Source organism: Lynx rufus, unplaced genomic scaffold (assembly GCF_022079265.1).
Source record: "Lynx rufus isolate CCGP_SWC_20201006 ecotype Redwood Valley unplaced genomic scaffold, mLynRuf1.p SCAF_1, whole genome shotgun sequence".
NCBI lineage: Eukaryota > Metazoa > Chordata > Mammalia > Carnivora > Felidae > Lynx > Lynx rufus.
Genome location: NW_025814823.1, coordinates 94,518,111 through 94,534,209, shown reverse-complemented (window position 1 = coordinate 94,534,209; position 16,099 = coordinate 94,518,111). Strand labels below are relative to the sequence as shown.

Below are 16,099 nucleotides of genomic sequence, written 5' to 3'. Positions count from 1 at the left end.
TAATTTGCCATATTAACAGGCTAAAAAAAGAAGAACCATATGATCATCTCAATAGATGCAGATAAAGCATTTGACAAAATCTGGCATCCAATCTGATAAAAACTCTCAGAAAACTAGAAACAGAAAGGAACTTCCTCAATCTGATACAGGGAATCTATAAAGAGAAGACGATGAAGAAGGAAGAGGAAGAGGAGGAGGAGAAGGAGAAGGGGAAGAGGAGGTGGAAGAAGAAGAGAAATAAGAAAAACTACAGGAAAAAATCATACTTAGCAGTGCAAGACTGAATGCTTTCAGCTTATGATAAGGAAAAAAAACAAGGATATCTGTACTTAACTACTTTTATCCAACATTGTATTGAGGCTCTAACCATGGAAGTAAAGCAAGAGAAAGACATAAAAGGCACTTAAAGTAACCAAAAAGTAAAACTCTCTTTATTCAAGACTATATAATCACTGATACAGAAAATTTAATGGAATTCTCAGTTTAGCTACTCAGTTTAAGCTACTCCATGGTATTGCTGCTTTGGCATCCATATTGTTTGGCCAAGCAGCCTTTAGGGGCCTTAACCTGACATTAGCCTCATACAAGTACATGCTCTAGACAACAGCCTGCAGAGTCACAGGTAAATACAAGCTCCTGATGTGACTCCTGATACACCTTGTGATAAAGCCTTCCCCACCTGCAGGGCCATCCCTGCAAAGCTTAACAAAACCTCACTCTTTTTCAGTTGAATTACACAATCTGGCCATGGACTAAGAACCCCAAAGCACTCTGGCCATGAACCCTAATAAAGGCAGGCGCCCCAGCTCCTGTTGTTCTACCTATACCTTGCCTTGATCTCCCCATGTGACCCCTCAAGGTGTGCCATGTACTTCCTCCAGCGCCTAGGAATAAACTTCTCCATTTCAATTCCTTTGCGGTCTTTTGTTGAACCTTGGCTCACTATCTGACACCCCAAGGCTATGTAACATGTTAATTTAACAAAGTCAAAACAGGAATTAACAAAAAAGCTGCTAAAGCTAAGAAGTGAGTTTAGTAAGGTGACAGCATAGAAAATCAATACACAAAAATTAACTAACAACAAACAATTGGAAATTGGAATTTTTTTAAATACCATTTATAATACGTTTAAAATATAAAATAGGGAAAATTTGATAAGGCATGTGCGAGATATGTACAGTTAAAGCTATAAAACCTTGCCAAGGGACATTAAAGAGGACCACAAATAAATAGGGAGATATATCATATTCATGGGTTAGAAGACTCAATATTTTAAAACTTGAATTCTCCCCCATTGCTTTATAGATTCAGCACAATCTTAACCAAGATTTCAGCAGATGTTTTTGTTGGTAGAAAATGACAAGCTAATTCTAAAATTCATATGAAAACACAAAGGATCTAGAATAGCCTAAACAACTTTTAAAAAGAAAACAAAGTTGGTGATAAATATTATCAGGTTTCGAGATTTATTATAAAGCTTTAGCAATCAAGACACTGTGGAATTGGCATAAAGATATAAAAATAAACCAATGAGGGGCGCCTGGGTGGCGCAGTCGGTTAAGCGTCCGACTTCAGCCAGGTCACGATCTCGCGGTCCGTGAGTTCGAGCCCCGCGTCAGGCTCTGGGCTGATGGCTCAGAGCCTGGAGCCTGTTTCCGATTCTGTGTCTCCCTCTCTCTCTGCCCCCCCCCCCGTTCATGCTCTGTCTCTCTCTGTCCCAAAAATAAAAATAAACGTTGAAAAAAATAAATAAATAAATAAACCAATGAAGTAGAAGAGGAAATTCAAAAATATACCCTCCTATATATGGACAATTGATGTTTTACAAGGTATAAAGACAATTCAAAGAAGAAACAGTAGACTCTTTGGCAAATCGTATCAAAACCATTCAATATCTGTATGCAAAAATTTTAAAAATGACCTTCAATCCATATCTCATATCATATACCAAAATTAACTCAGGGGTGCCTGAGTGCTCAGTCAGTTAAGTGTCCAACTCTGGCTCAGGTCATGATCTCATGGCTCGTGGGTTCAAGCCCTGCATTGGCCCTCTTGCTGTCAGCACAGAGTCCACTTCAGACCCTCTGTTCCCTTCTCTCTTCCTGGCCTCCACTTGTGCTCTCTCTCTCTCTCTCTCTCTCTCAAAAATAAACATTTTTTAAAAATTACCTCAAAATGGATCATAGGTGTAACTACAAAACCTAAAACTATGCAACTTGTAATAAAAGCCATAGGAGAAATTTTTTGTGAACTTTGTGTAGACAATGCTTTTTTAGATACAGTGCTAAAAGGCTGATACATAAAAGAAAAAAATGATAAATTGGACTTCATCAAGATGGAAAACTTTTGCTTTCAAAGATGCTATTAAGGAAATAAAAACACAAACCACAGACTGAGAAAATATTTGCAAATTATGTGTTTGAGAAAAGACCCTTTAAAAATTCAACAACAAAACAACAAAAATGGACAAAAGATTTTAACAGACATTTTGCTAAGATACATGGATGACAAATAAGTACAGGAAATGATGCACATTATTAGTCATTAGGGAAATACAAATTAAAACTGCAGTGAGAGTCACCTATTAGAATGGCTAAAATGAGAAAGCCTGCTGGCAATACCAAGTGTTGATGAAGATAAACAACTAGAATTCTCCTATAGTATTGATGAAAATGTAAAATAGTAAAAATATTTGGAAAATAATTTTATAATTTTTTAAGAAATTAAACGCCTACCTACTGTATTTTCCAGTCATCCACTCCACTAGTTATTTACTGAAAAAAAAAAAGGAATTCACACAAAGAATTCATACACAGACTGATACATGAATACTTCTCAAATCTTTGTGTATAATAGCCCAAGGAATCTACAAAAAAAATCCCTAGACCTAGTAAGTGAGATGAGCAAGTCATAGGATATCAAAACAAATATACAAAATTCAGTATTTCTAGAGAGTAGCAACAATCATATGAAGACTCAAATTAAAAATACAATACCATTTACAATTGTTCAAATAAAATTAAGTGCTTAGGGGTTAGATACAGTTTCAATTGCCCAATTTGACCTTGGATTAGGAAACCCAAAGCACTCTACCCATGGGTAGAGTATAGGACTTGTATGGTGAAAACAATAAAATGCTTATGAAATAAATCAAAGATCTAAACAATGTACATACATACTATGTTCATGGATTGGCAGATTGAACATAGTAAAGAAAGGGAGAATAGGAGTAGAAGACAAACATAGGAGCAAAGAGCAATGGCAATTAAAAAAACAATAATGCATGTGATAAATATTAATTCAACTATATTAATACCAAAATCAGAGTGGTGCCTGGGTGGCTCAGTCCATTAAACATCCAACTTTGGCTCAGGCCATGATCTCATGGTTCGTGGTTTGAGCCCTGTGTTGTGCTGACACCTCAGATCCTGGAGTTTGCTTTGGATTTTGTGTCTCCCCCACTCTCTCTGCTCCTCCCCTGCTCACACTCTGTCTCTCTCTCTCTCTCAAAAATAAGTAAACATTAAAAAAAAAACCAAGATCAGAAATGAAAAGGGAGACATCAGTACAGATCCCATGAACATTAAAAGGATAATAAATACTATGAACAGCTCTATGTTCATAGATTTGGTAACCTAGATGAAATGGACCAATTCCCTAAAAGACATAATCTTCCAAAACACATAGGAAGACACAATCTGAATAAGCCTATATCTATTTTAAAAATTGAATCAATAATTAATAACCTTCCAAAAAAGAAAGCACCAGGCCCAGATGGGTTCACTGGTGAATTCTACCAAATATTTAAGGAAGAAATGATAACAATTCTCTACAATTTCTTTCAGAGGATAGAAGCAAATACTTCCTAACACATCCTGTGAGGACAGCATTACCCCAATATCAAAACAAACACATTACAAAAAACGAAAATTATTGACCAACATCTCTCATGAACACAGATGCAAAAATTCTCAACAAAATATTAGCAAATTGAATCCAACAATGTATAGAAAGAATTGTATACCACAACCAAGTGGGATTTATCTCAGGTATACAAGACTGGTTCAACATTTGAAAAATAATTAATGTAATCAATCATATCAAGAGAGTAAATAAGAAAAAAATCACATGATCTGATTAATAGATGCAGGACAAGCATTTGCCAAAATCCAACATCCATTCATGGTTTTAAAAAAAAAAAAAAAAACACTCTCAGTAAAATAGGAATAGAAGGGAACTTACTCATCCTGAATTAAAGATTGCAAAAAATCTACAGCTAACTTCACACTTACTGGTGAGAACTGAAGGCTTTCCCATTCAGGTCAAGTACAAGGCAAGGATGTGCCCTCTCACCATTCTTCAACATTGTGCTGGAAGTCCTTACTAATGCAGTAAGTCAGGAAAAGGAAATAAATGGTAGATAGATTGGGAGGGAAGAAACAAAACAGTCTTTAGTCATAGATGACATGACTGTCTATGTAGAAAATCCAAAAGAATTGACAAAGAAACTCCTGAAACTCATAAGCAATTACAGTAAGGTTGCAGTTTACAAGACTAATACACAAAAGCCAATTGCTTTCCTACCTGCCAACAATTAAGTGAAATTTGAAATTAAAAACAGAATGCCATTTATATTAGTACTCCCCCCAAAAAATGAAATACTTAGGTATCTAACAAAATATATGCAAGATCTATACAAGGAAAAATAGAAAGCTTTGAAGAATGAAATTTTAAAAAGAACTAAATAAATGGGGAAAGATTCCATGTTCATAGATAGGATGACTCATATTATCAAGATGTCAGTTCTTACCAAATTAGTCTATAGATTCAATGCAATCACAACGAAAATCCTAGCAAGCTAAACTTGTGGATATCAATAAGCCAATTCTAAAATTTATATGGAGAGGTAAAAGACCCGGAATAGCCAACACAATATTGAAGGAGAAGAACAATGTTGGAAGATTGACACTATCTGACTTTAAGACTTACCAGAAAGCTACGGTAATCAAGAGTGTGATATTGCTGAAAGAACAGACAAATGGATCAATGAACAGAATAGCCCAGAAATAAACCCAAATACAGCCAACTGATCTTTGACAAAGGAGCAAAGGCAATGCAATGGAGCAGTGACAGTCTCTTCAACAAATGTTTCTGGAATACTAGACATTCACATGCAAAAAAATTGAATGTAGACACAAAACCTTACACCCTTCACAAAAATTAAGCTCATAAAGGGTCAAATTAACTCACAATGGGCCACTTTAAAATGTAGATGCAGGGGCGCCTGGGTGGCGCAGTCAGTTAAGCGTCCGACTTCAGCCAGGTCACGATCTCGAGGTCCGTGAGTTCGAGCCCCGCGTCGGGCTCTGGGCTGATGGCTTGCAGCCTGTTTCCGAGTCTGTGTCTCCCTCTCTCTCTGCCCCTCCCCCGTTCATGTTCTGTCTCTCTCTGTCCCAAAAATAAAATAAAAAACGTTGAAAAAAAATTAAAAAAAATGTTTATTAAAATGTAGATGCAAAAACACAAAACTCCTACAAGGTAACACAGGAGAAAACCTATATGACCTTGAGTATACTGATGTCTTTTTAGATACCACACCAAAGACATGATCCATGACAGAAATAATTGATAAGGGGGATTTCTTTAAAATTAAAGACTTCTGGGGTGCCCAGGTAACACAGTCAGGTAAGCTCTTGATCTCTGCTCAGGTCATGATCTCACGGTTTATGGGTTTGAGCCCTGCATCGGGCTCTGCACTGGTGGTGCCTTGTCTGCCTGGGATTCTATCTTTCCTTCTCTCGGCCCTCCCCCACTTGGTTTCTCTCTCTCTCTCTCTCTCAAAATAAATAAATAAACATAATAAAAATTTTTAATTAAAAACTTCTGCTCTGCAAAAGACATATAAAGAGAACGAGAAGACAAGCCACAGACTAGGAGAATATATTTGCAAAAGACATATCTGATAAAGCATGGTTACCTAAAATATGCAAAGAACTCTTAAAACACACAGTAAGAAAACAACTCAATTTAAAAATGGGCCAAAACCCCAACAAACAACTCACCGAAGAAATTATACACATGACAAATAAGCACATTAAAAGGTGCTCCACATCATGTGTCATCAGGGAAATGCAAATTAAAACAACGAGATACCACTATCGACTTATTAGAATGGCCAAAATCCAGAACGCTGACACCACCAAATGCTGGTGAGGATATGGAGTAACAAGCACTCTCATCCATTGTTGGTGGGAATATAAAATGGCACAGCCACTTTGAAAGACAGTTTCGTGGATTCTTGTACAACTAAGCACAGTCTTATCATATGACTCAGCAATTATGCTCATTGGTATTTAACTAAAGAAAATTACCCAAAAGTTTTTGTCTACACAAGAATCTGCACAAAGAGTTGAGAGCAACTTTTTCAGAATCACCAAAACCTGAAGCAACAAAGATAGTTTTCAGTAGGTGAATGCATAAATAAACAATGGTATACCCAGACAATAGAATATTATTCAGTGCTGAAAAGAAATGAACTATCAAGACATGAAGAGACATGAAGGAATCTCAAATGCATATTGCATAATATGATTCCAAATATAAGACATTCTAGAAAAGGCAATACGATGAAGACAAGAAGATCAGTGATGTGGGCAAGGGATGAACAGGCAGATAACAGAGAATTTTTAGGTCAGTTAAAGTACTCTGTATGATATTATAATGATATATGTCATTGCACACTTGTCCAAACAGATAGAATGCATAACAGCAGGACTGAACCCTACGGTAAACTATGGACTCTGGGTGATTATGGTATGCCAATATAGCTTCACCTTTGGTTAAAAAAAATATATCATTCTGGCGGGTGGTATTGATAATGGGGGAGGCCATGTAGGTGTAGGTGCAGGGGCTATATGGGAAATCTCCGTACCTCCAATTTTGTTGTAAACCTAAAATTGCTCTAAAACAAAAGCCTTTTTAAGAAAGCATCCTTAGCCATGATACAAAAGCCTGGTCTATTTAAAAAATTGATAAATCGGAAAAAAAAATAATAAAGAAATAAAGAAATAATTGATAAATCGGACTTCATTTAATGAAAAACTTTTGCTCCCTGGAGATGATTATTATCATTACTATTAAAGTCTTATTTATTTAAGTAATCTCTACATCCAACATGGGGCTCACGGCCCTGAGATTAAGAGTTGCATCCTTTTTTAGGGGAACGTAGGTGGCTCAGTTGACTAAGTGTTTGACTTGGGCCCAGGTCATGATCTCACAGTTCATGAGTTCTCTGCTGTCAGCAAAGAGCCTACTTCCGATCCTGTGTTCCCCTCTGTCTGCTCCTCCTCTGCTCGAGTGCTCTCTCTCTCAAGAATAAACAAACAAAGAGTTGCATCCTTTTCTAACTGAGTCAGCCAGGTGTTCCTGGAAGACCTTATTAAGATGAAAAAACAAGCTACAGACCAGGAGAACCCATTTGTAAACCACGTATCTCACAACAGACTCAGATCTAGAATGTATAAAGAACTCTCAGAACTCAAAAGTAAACAAACAATTCAATTAGAAAATGGGCAAAAGACATGAGGAGACATTTCATCAAAGGTGATATACAGATGCCAAGTAAGCATGAGAAAAAGCTGAATATCATGAGCCGTTGGAAAAATGCAAATTAAAACCACAATGAGGTATCACTACATACTCATCATGACAGCTAAAATAAAAAATAAAAACAGTGGTAAAAGCAAATGGTGGCTAAGCGGCAGAGAAACTATCATTCATACATTGTTGGTGGGAGTGTAAATGGTACACTTTGGGAAGCAAGTTAGCAGTTTCTTGAAAACTACATGTGAAACAACCGTATGACCCACCAATCGTGGAATCTGGGTGTTGATTCCAGAAAGATGAAAACTTGTGTTTGTCCAAAAACGTATACAAAACTGCTCATGGAAGCTTTGTTTGTAATAGGCAAACCTGGAAACAACCAAAATGTCCCCATGTAACTTCTCCCTGCCCCTGCCAGCTCCTAGCAACATACATTCTACTTTCCGTCTCTGAATTTAACTACTCTAGGCACTTATACAATGCCCTCAAGGTTCATCTATGCTGTAGCATAGGTCAGAATCTCCTTCCTTTTTAAGGTGGAATAATATTCCCTTTTATGTATATGCCACCTTTTGTTCATCCATCCATCCATTGATGGGCATGCATTGCTTCCACCTGGTGGCCGTTTTGACTAATGTTGCTCTGAACATGTGTACGGATCTGGAATTTCTGAAGGTGTGCCCCAGGACTCTCTTTCATAAACTCCTCTGGTGACTCTAATATACTTTATTTATTTATTTTTTAAATATGCTTTATTCTTATAATTTTTTTAATGTTTATTTATTTTGAGAGAGAGACAGAGTACAAGAGGGGGATGGGGCAGAGAGACAGGGAAACACAGAATCTGAAGCAGGCTCCAGGCTCTGAGCTGTCAGCACAGAGCCCAACGCGGGGCTTGAACTCACGAACTTCGAGATCATGACCTGAGCCAAAGTCCGACGCTCAACCAACTGAGCCACCTGGGCACCCCTCTAATATACTTTAAAAGTTTGTGAACCACAACTCTAATTCAGGATTTCCTCACATGTAGATGGGCAAGGATTTGGGGTAGCCCTCATACACTATTATAGAGATCTGACTCACACACGAGAATGTCAGTCTTTTTCAAATTTTATGAATCATTCTGGTAAGATCAAAAGAAAAACCTTGGTTTGGTGTTATTTCTCTTGAACACCTAGTTCCAATTTCCCTTTTTAAGAAAGAGAGAGCAGCCCGTGGATTCAGACGCATCGGATTCTTCAGCAGACAATAAAAGCAGGGAGAACTCAGTGACATTGTTTTTCATTGCATTGGTCGGTTGCATGACTATAAATTCCAAATGGTTTCTGACTTATGATAATAACGTAGCATTGCCTTTTAATGAATCTACTTATTATTTTTGTTTAAATTGAGCAATTTTTTTAAGCAAAAAAATATGGCCAGAGGTGTGTGAATAGGGCAAAACCTTGGGTAGCAATATGCCAGAGAATCAAGTCTGGGAAACACCGCTTCAAGGAACATTAACATTTGGAGTTTGCTCTCAACTTTTGGCACATGGAATGAGGAGAGCATCACACACTCACACACAGAAGCACACATCTAAGGCACTCAGTGGATGGCTCCTACATGCAGACATGGGATGGCACCTGCCACGTGCAGAAAGGCAGAGAAGCTTCCCCAGCAACCTCTTAAGCCAGAAAATCTTCACCCAAGCCTTAGAAGTGTGAGACAGCGATGCTCTTTGCACTTTCTGGAAGGGTTTTCTTTTTCTCTTCCCTTAGTGTTGAGTAGTAAAATTATTTAAAGGCTTCAGCCTGTCCAGACTGTGATAAGGGGTCACCAAACGAGAGGCAAACATGTTCAACCACTGGCAGCTGGGATTAGGCAGTTTGTGCCCCAGGTGGGGGCCCTCTTCTTCTTCGACTCAGATCTACCCAGAACGTGGCAGGTTTCTCGCTTAGGTGACAAGAAGCTGCCCCTAACAGTTACACTGTGAGCTAACGACAGTAGCTGCCACTGCATGGACTGTGTGCCAGGCACCGACCTCTCTCTCATTAATTCTCACAACGCCCTAAAAGCTGACACTCAGCTCCATTCCGTGAATGAGGCAATGAGCTCAGAGACATGAAGAGACCGACTCAAGGCACACAGCTCAGACTCGGGCCTGCTGGGCTTCCAAAATCTGCTTCACCATAAGTCATCATTTTGTCCAAGTTCTTTGCGACCTTGGCTTCCAGCTCCACTGGCCGTTTGCTTTCCTTGCGGTTTGCAAAGCAGAGACCCAGGAGAACAACTCCTGAGCAACAGCCCCTTCAAGATGCCACAGTTTTGGAACTCTACATCGGTCTATGAACATCTGTGGGACTTGATTAGGATTTCTGCTTGTTTGAATTTTCATGTTCTCAAAATATGGTTTCTAGTTACCACTCGAGTTGGCCACACGATGGAAAAATGGAAAGGGGCCTTTCGTTTCCCATATTTCTAGGGCAGTTCATCCAGGCCGTGGCCTTATTAGGAAAAAGGAAGAGATGGGTTAGCAGATGAAGATTTACTGGCTGACAGCAGAAAATACTGTCAGGTGTATGTGCAGTGGTCGTGTGTGTGTGTGTGTCCTCTAAAAATCTTGCATTCTGAAATACACATACACTTTGAAAGGTTTCTGGTGTCCGTAAGTCCCGTGACACATCATCCCAATGAGAAAGTTTCCAAAACTCTTTTTCAAGCACTGGTGCATTTTTGAAAGAAAACAAACAAGCAAACAAACCAAGCATACAGTCCTTAAAAACAAAAGTTACAGATTACACATCCGCTAAGGCAGCTTATTAAACTTATTTTAAAACCCCTGGCGTTTTGAAAACAGGGCAGGAGATGATTTAGGGGGTAATTTACTAGGTTCCTCTCCCCCAGAGAACATCTGAGAACATTTTCTCTAATAATAAAAGGCAAAGTACATGCAGTTGTGTAAACTGCAAATGCCCCACCAGTGCGTGAGTGAAGAAGCTCGCCAGCCTGGAGAAAGACCTTTCTGGTGTCTTCCGCAGAAACGATTTCCCCAGCGCTCTCCTGAGTTCAGTAGCGTGATCTCAGGGCGTGGAAAGAGGCAATTCTTGCGCTGGAAACATTCCGTGTGGAAGACATTATCCCAAATGAGTGTAAAGAGAACACATGTAAGCTGCGTGAGCTTGCAAACTCAGAGGGGAGGTCTCTTGTCACCGCTGTTAGTACTCCCCCCACCCCCACCCCCACCCCCAGCGGAAGCAGCGTCCCGAGAGCCGTTCAAAAAGCTTGGGAGGGGTGGGGGTGCTGCTGCTCATCCCCAAAACAAGACGCCTTCCCCAGGCAGGGGGTGGGAGGGGGTGAATTAAAGGGGATTCTTAAATTTGGGAGAACCCTCAGCAAAAGAAATAAAAAATGAGAAGAGCACGGACGTGAGTCTGCCTGTTCCAAGAGTAGCATCTACGAAGCGCCCAGGGGAAAGGCAGAGCAGGGAGCTGAGCGCGGAGGGGCGCTGGGGGAGGGAACTTCGGCGAGCGCGTGGGTGCGGCAGCCCCAGGCTTCTCCACCTCTAACCGCCAGAAATCCCCCGGTGGTCTCCTTAAAACGCAGAGTCTGATCCCTTTGATCGAGGTGGGGCGGGGGGAGATCTGCATTTCGGACGAGCTCCCAGATATTACAGCGACCGCCGGCCCGCGGACCAAACTGAATAGCAAGGGATTTATTTGCCCCCTGTGGTGAAGCAAGCCCTCCGGGGTTAGAGCAGAAGCGGGGCTTTCTGAAGCCTTCGATCAACCTCTAGGGTAGTAGCGACCTTAGAAAAGCAAGGACAGAAACAAACTGGATGGGCAGGGATGGGGCTGAAAACTGGCCAGAGGCAGGACCACGGTCCGAGAGGCTTTATGACAAGCAGGGTCTCTGCAGGGCAGCGAGGGGTGGAGGCGCTCGCCTTTTGGCTCTGCAAGCAAGCGTCGCGAGGGGTGGGGGCTTTGCGGGGAAGCTCAGGAGACGCGCACTGGGACGCAGGTAGCAGCGGGACTCCCAGCTAGAGCCGGGGACCGGGGCCGGCCTGTCCTTACCTGCGCTCGCCCTGGTCCGTGTAGATGCTGAAGAAGAGCCCCTCCCTGAGGTCCCGGTACACCAGGCCCGAGAAACTGAGCTGCAGCTCATACCGGCTCCCGGGCTGCAGGGTCGCGCCGAGCTCCAGCACCATATACTGCATGTCGAAAGCGAACCACACGTCGTCCACGGGCACGCGACCCACCGCGCCGTCTCGGGGGCCAGAGGACAGAGGACCCCGCACCTCGGCGCTCTCGCAGTCCAGGAAGAGGCTGTGCAGCAGCAGCCGCGCGGTGGCCGCGGTGCAGCGCACGGTGATGTTCACGCGGCCGGTGAAGCTCAACGTCGGAGACTGGAACTCGTTCGGACGCAGCCGGGGCCACAGCTCCAGCTCATAGTGCAGAGGCACGAGCCAGGGCGGCAGGCGCAGCTGGTCCCAGGAGCCCGGGGGTCGCCAGTGGCCCGGGGTGGCCGTACCCGCCGGTTCACGAGTGGGGCGGGGCGGCCAGGTGGGCAGCTGCTCCTCCTGCGTGCCGCGCGGCGAGGACGCGGCGTCCGGGACCCGGCTGTGATGGAGGTCGGACGGCTGGACGCGCGCGCAGCGGCCGTACAGGGCGGCGAGCACCGCCAGCGCCAGCAGGAGCGCGGCGGCCAGCGCGGCCAGCAGCAGGGCTACCGCGCGGCTCACGTAGAAGCCAGAGCTGGAAGGGGGCCCCATGGCTGGGGCCGGGGCGAGGGCCGGGCGACAGCCGGGAGACCTCGGCGGCTCAAATCGTGGCCCGGGTGCTCAGTGATGGGACCCCCTTCGCTCTTCTCTGTACCGTCCCGCCTCCTCCTCCGCGAGGAGCTGGGGAGACAGGAGCGAACGGTTGGGACCACGGCTTCCCCCTCCCAGCTAATCAGATCCAGGTCCCTGCCCACCCACCCCCGCCCCGCCGGAGCCTGGGGAAGAGGCGGATCCCGCGCACCGCAGCGCGCGCCCCTTTGGGTCCAAAGGAAAAGACCTCGAACAAGAGGCTTCCAGAGACGACGCGCTAAGGGGACGGTCGGACCACACTCGAACTTAGACACTTCCGACGAGGATGTTTGGATTCATGGGATTTGTTCGATGCGCCCCAGTGCGGTCTCAGGTGTTGTCGGAAAAGAGACAAGTGCAGGGCCCACGCTGCTCCTTGACTGCCGGACGGTCTGCGGACAGCACACCTGTTGGCCATCAGCTGGGGAAGCCAGGGCTAGGGGTTGGGTGAGGGGCTTAAGGATCGGGACTTTCGGAGACGCACTCTGAAATGACCCTCAGAAGGACATCCACGCCATCAGAACTAACTCCCGGAGCCAAACCGTTGGGCCTACATTCGCCTCCTGAATAAGCTCAGGACTCACGCAGCCCAGGAAGAGAGTGCGAAGATGGAGACAAGGCCAGGAGTCCCCGAGCCTTTCCGAGCTGGCGAGGTGGGGCTGGAGGAGGGGCCGACCGAAAGGCAAGGGGAGTTCCTCCGGGGCTGCGGGGTGGAGAGGGGTCGTCCCTGGGAAAGGGGACGTTCTGATTTCCAAACCGGTCCGTTTCAAGCCATAGTAGTGCGGCCAGCCTTTCCACTCGGAAACTGCCGGGGCGGGACCCGTGTCCCAGGCAGTGCCCCAGTCGGTGAGATCTTTGGCTTGCCGGGCATCTGTTTGCTATTTAGCCCGTGCTGCAGGGAGAGTTCCCCGGCCTGGGAGCGGAGCTCCGAGTCTGCAAGCACGCGCTCGCGTGCATTGCGAATGGGGTTGCGCGTACTCCGGAGACACTGGAGGAGGCGAGAGGGTGGTTAAAAATTTTCTTGCTGGCTGAAGATTTACTTGAGCGCATCCCATCTTCAGACTTTCAGAACTCAGAGAAATTTTCCATCTCTGCCAGAAAACAGTCTTCACGCTCCTGCTAGGTCCCATCCAAGGAGGAAACCCTTCCACCTGAGTTCAGAGGTGGGGTAAACCAAGGTGATTCCCCTGGCAAATTGACCTTCCCAATGAAATTAATCACGTTAAAAATAAACTTCCGGAATGGGACAGGGCGGAAGAAGAAAACTTAGACCCAAGCTCACACAGATAGTTGTGCTGTAATCTGTAGACAGACCCGTGTCCTGATTACAGGTTTGACCTGCTTTCTTCAGCAATGAAACGATCATATTTGAAAATAATGGTGGCCACCTGCATCACTTCCAGAAGGTCCTGGGTAGAGCTGAGGGAGAAACAGCTCCTTCTGTTGGAACTGTGTGCTACTGAGCTAGTGGGGTGTCCCAGATGTAGAGCTAATAATTGTCCTTACCACCCACAGGACAATTTCTTGAAGGATTCCAGACTCCCAAGGAAATGTTAAAGAGATAAAAGGAGTCAGTAACTGAGTTACTTGAAATTCGTTTTAGAGGTGTTCCTCCCCTCAGTTTGTCATTAAACAAATAGAAATTGGCCACCACACAAAGACTCAAAGTAATAAAATGGCACCAAATGATTCTGAGAAATCTTTCATGTCACTCAAAAGTTGCTAAATAACACACTAGCTGAGTCATGCTTATGTCAATTACTTAAAAACTGGAGAATATTATTACATGAAATTTCTGACACTTCAGGGAAAGAATAGTTCTGGGAAATAGACCATTTTCCAGGAATACATTCACTAAAAATTTTAACAAAAAAAAAAAATTTTTTTTTTCAAGTAGGCTTCACGACCAGCCCCAAGCCCCAAGGCGGGGCTTGAATTCATGACCCTGAGATCAGGACCTGAGCTGAGATCAAGAGACCCATGCTTAACAGACTGAACCACCCACGTGCCCCTAAAAACAAACAAAAAACTTAAGGAGATGCTCAGAAAATCCACTCACTATTCAGACCAGCTAAAAGCAGTGATTTTCAACTGGAGGTGCTTTTGCTGACTCTCTCCTGGACATTTGACAATTTTTGGAGACTTTCGATTGTCACAACTTTGAAGGGTTGAGGGGGTGGGGGATTGGGGGAGCGAGTTCTATTGGCATCTAGTGGGTAGAGGTCCAGGCTTTTATATACTGTCCAAATGGGACTTCACCTTTGCATCTTCGTACCTATTTACTTTTGTTTATGCTTATGCTTTGACATGTCTATTATTCTTGCATCTTTTTTTTTAATTTTTTTTTCAACGTTTATTTATTTTTGGGACAGAGAGAGACAGAGCATGAACGGGGGAGGGGCAGAGAGAGAGGGAGACACAGAATCGGAAACAGGCTCCAGGCTCTGAGCCATCAGCCCAGAGCCCGATGCGGGGCTCGAACTCACGGACCGCGAGATCGTGACCTGGCTGAAGTCGGACGCTTAACTGACTGCGCCACCCAGGCGCCCCACTTGCATCTTTTAAAAAAAATTTTAAAAGCTTTATTTATTGAGAGAGCACACACGGGGGAGGGACAGAGAGAGGGAGAGAGAGAGAATCCCAGGCAGGCTCTACATTATCAGCCCATCGCAGGGCTCAAACTCATGAACAGCGAGATCCTGACCTGAGCTGAAACCAAGAGTCCAGTGCTTAACCGACTGAGCCACCCGGGTGCCCCTATTCTTCCATCTTTATATCTTGGTACTTATTATGAACTTCTGTGATACTTTATTATTTCCCTTGGGCCATATGACTCAATTTTTCTTTTCATTTTTCTTCATTTACTTTGAAAATCTGATTTTTTTGAATGGGTAATATAGTCATAAGGCTCAACAATCAAAACAGTATGGACAGTTATGTTGAGACATCTTGCTTCCACTGCTTCCATAGTTTTTATGTGTATCTTCTCTGTGTTTCCTTACACAATTGCATACTCTTGTATCTCTCCCCTTTCTTACGTAAGAAATAGTGTAGTAAAGTGCACTCTGCACCTTGCATTTTCATTTAACATTATATTCTGGGGATCTTTCCATATCACTCCACAGATATCTTTCACATTCATTTCTACAGCTGCATTGTATGGCTATACTATTGCAGAAATTTTCCTAGTTTGGTTATTTGGACGGATTCACCAGACTCCACAGAGTATCTTCACATAGGCTTGTATTTAAAGGCACAGGAGGGGCGCCTGGGTGGTTCAGTCGTTCAAGCGTCCGACTTCAGCTTAGGTCATGATCTCACCGTCTGTGGGTTCGAGCAACGCGTCATACTCTGTGCTGACAGCTCAGAGCCTGGAGCCTGCTTCCGGTTCTGTGTCTCTCTCTCTGCCCCTCCCCACTCACGCTCCTCTCTCTCTCTCTCTCTCTGGAAAACAAAGGCAAAGGATACAGTGCAGCAACAGAGATTACAGACAAGTATAGGAGGTCAGAGAGACATCACCAGTGCCAGCTCCCCAAGGGCCCTTATTTGCATAAACGGTCCCTGCTGTGTCACCAGCTCAGTCCACCAAGGTCTGTGAGAGGAACCTTGTTTACAGAAAGCTCAAAGGAGAAACTCTTAGAGAACCCCTTTTAAATAATCAAGCCAGGT

General features: G+C 43.8%; 1 protein-coding gene across 1 annotated transcript in view; it reads right to left on the bottom strand.

Annotated features, from left to right (window-relative positions):
• Positions 1–12,352, bottom strand: part of LVRN (laeverin) — a 73,187-nt gene extending 60,835 nt beyond the window's left edge. The window contains exon 1 of the mRNA XM_047092833.1: positions 11,655–12,352. Within this exon, the coding sequence (XP_046948789.1) occupies positions 11,655–12,352 (698 nt within the window). The remainder of the gene's footprint in view (positions 1–11,654) is intronic.
• Positions 12,353–16,099: the final 3,747 nt, after the last annotated feature.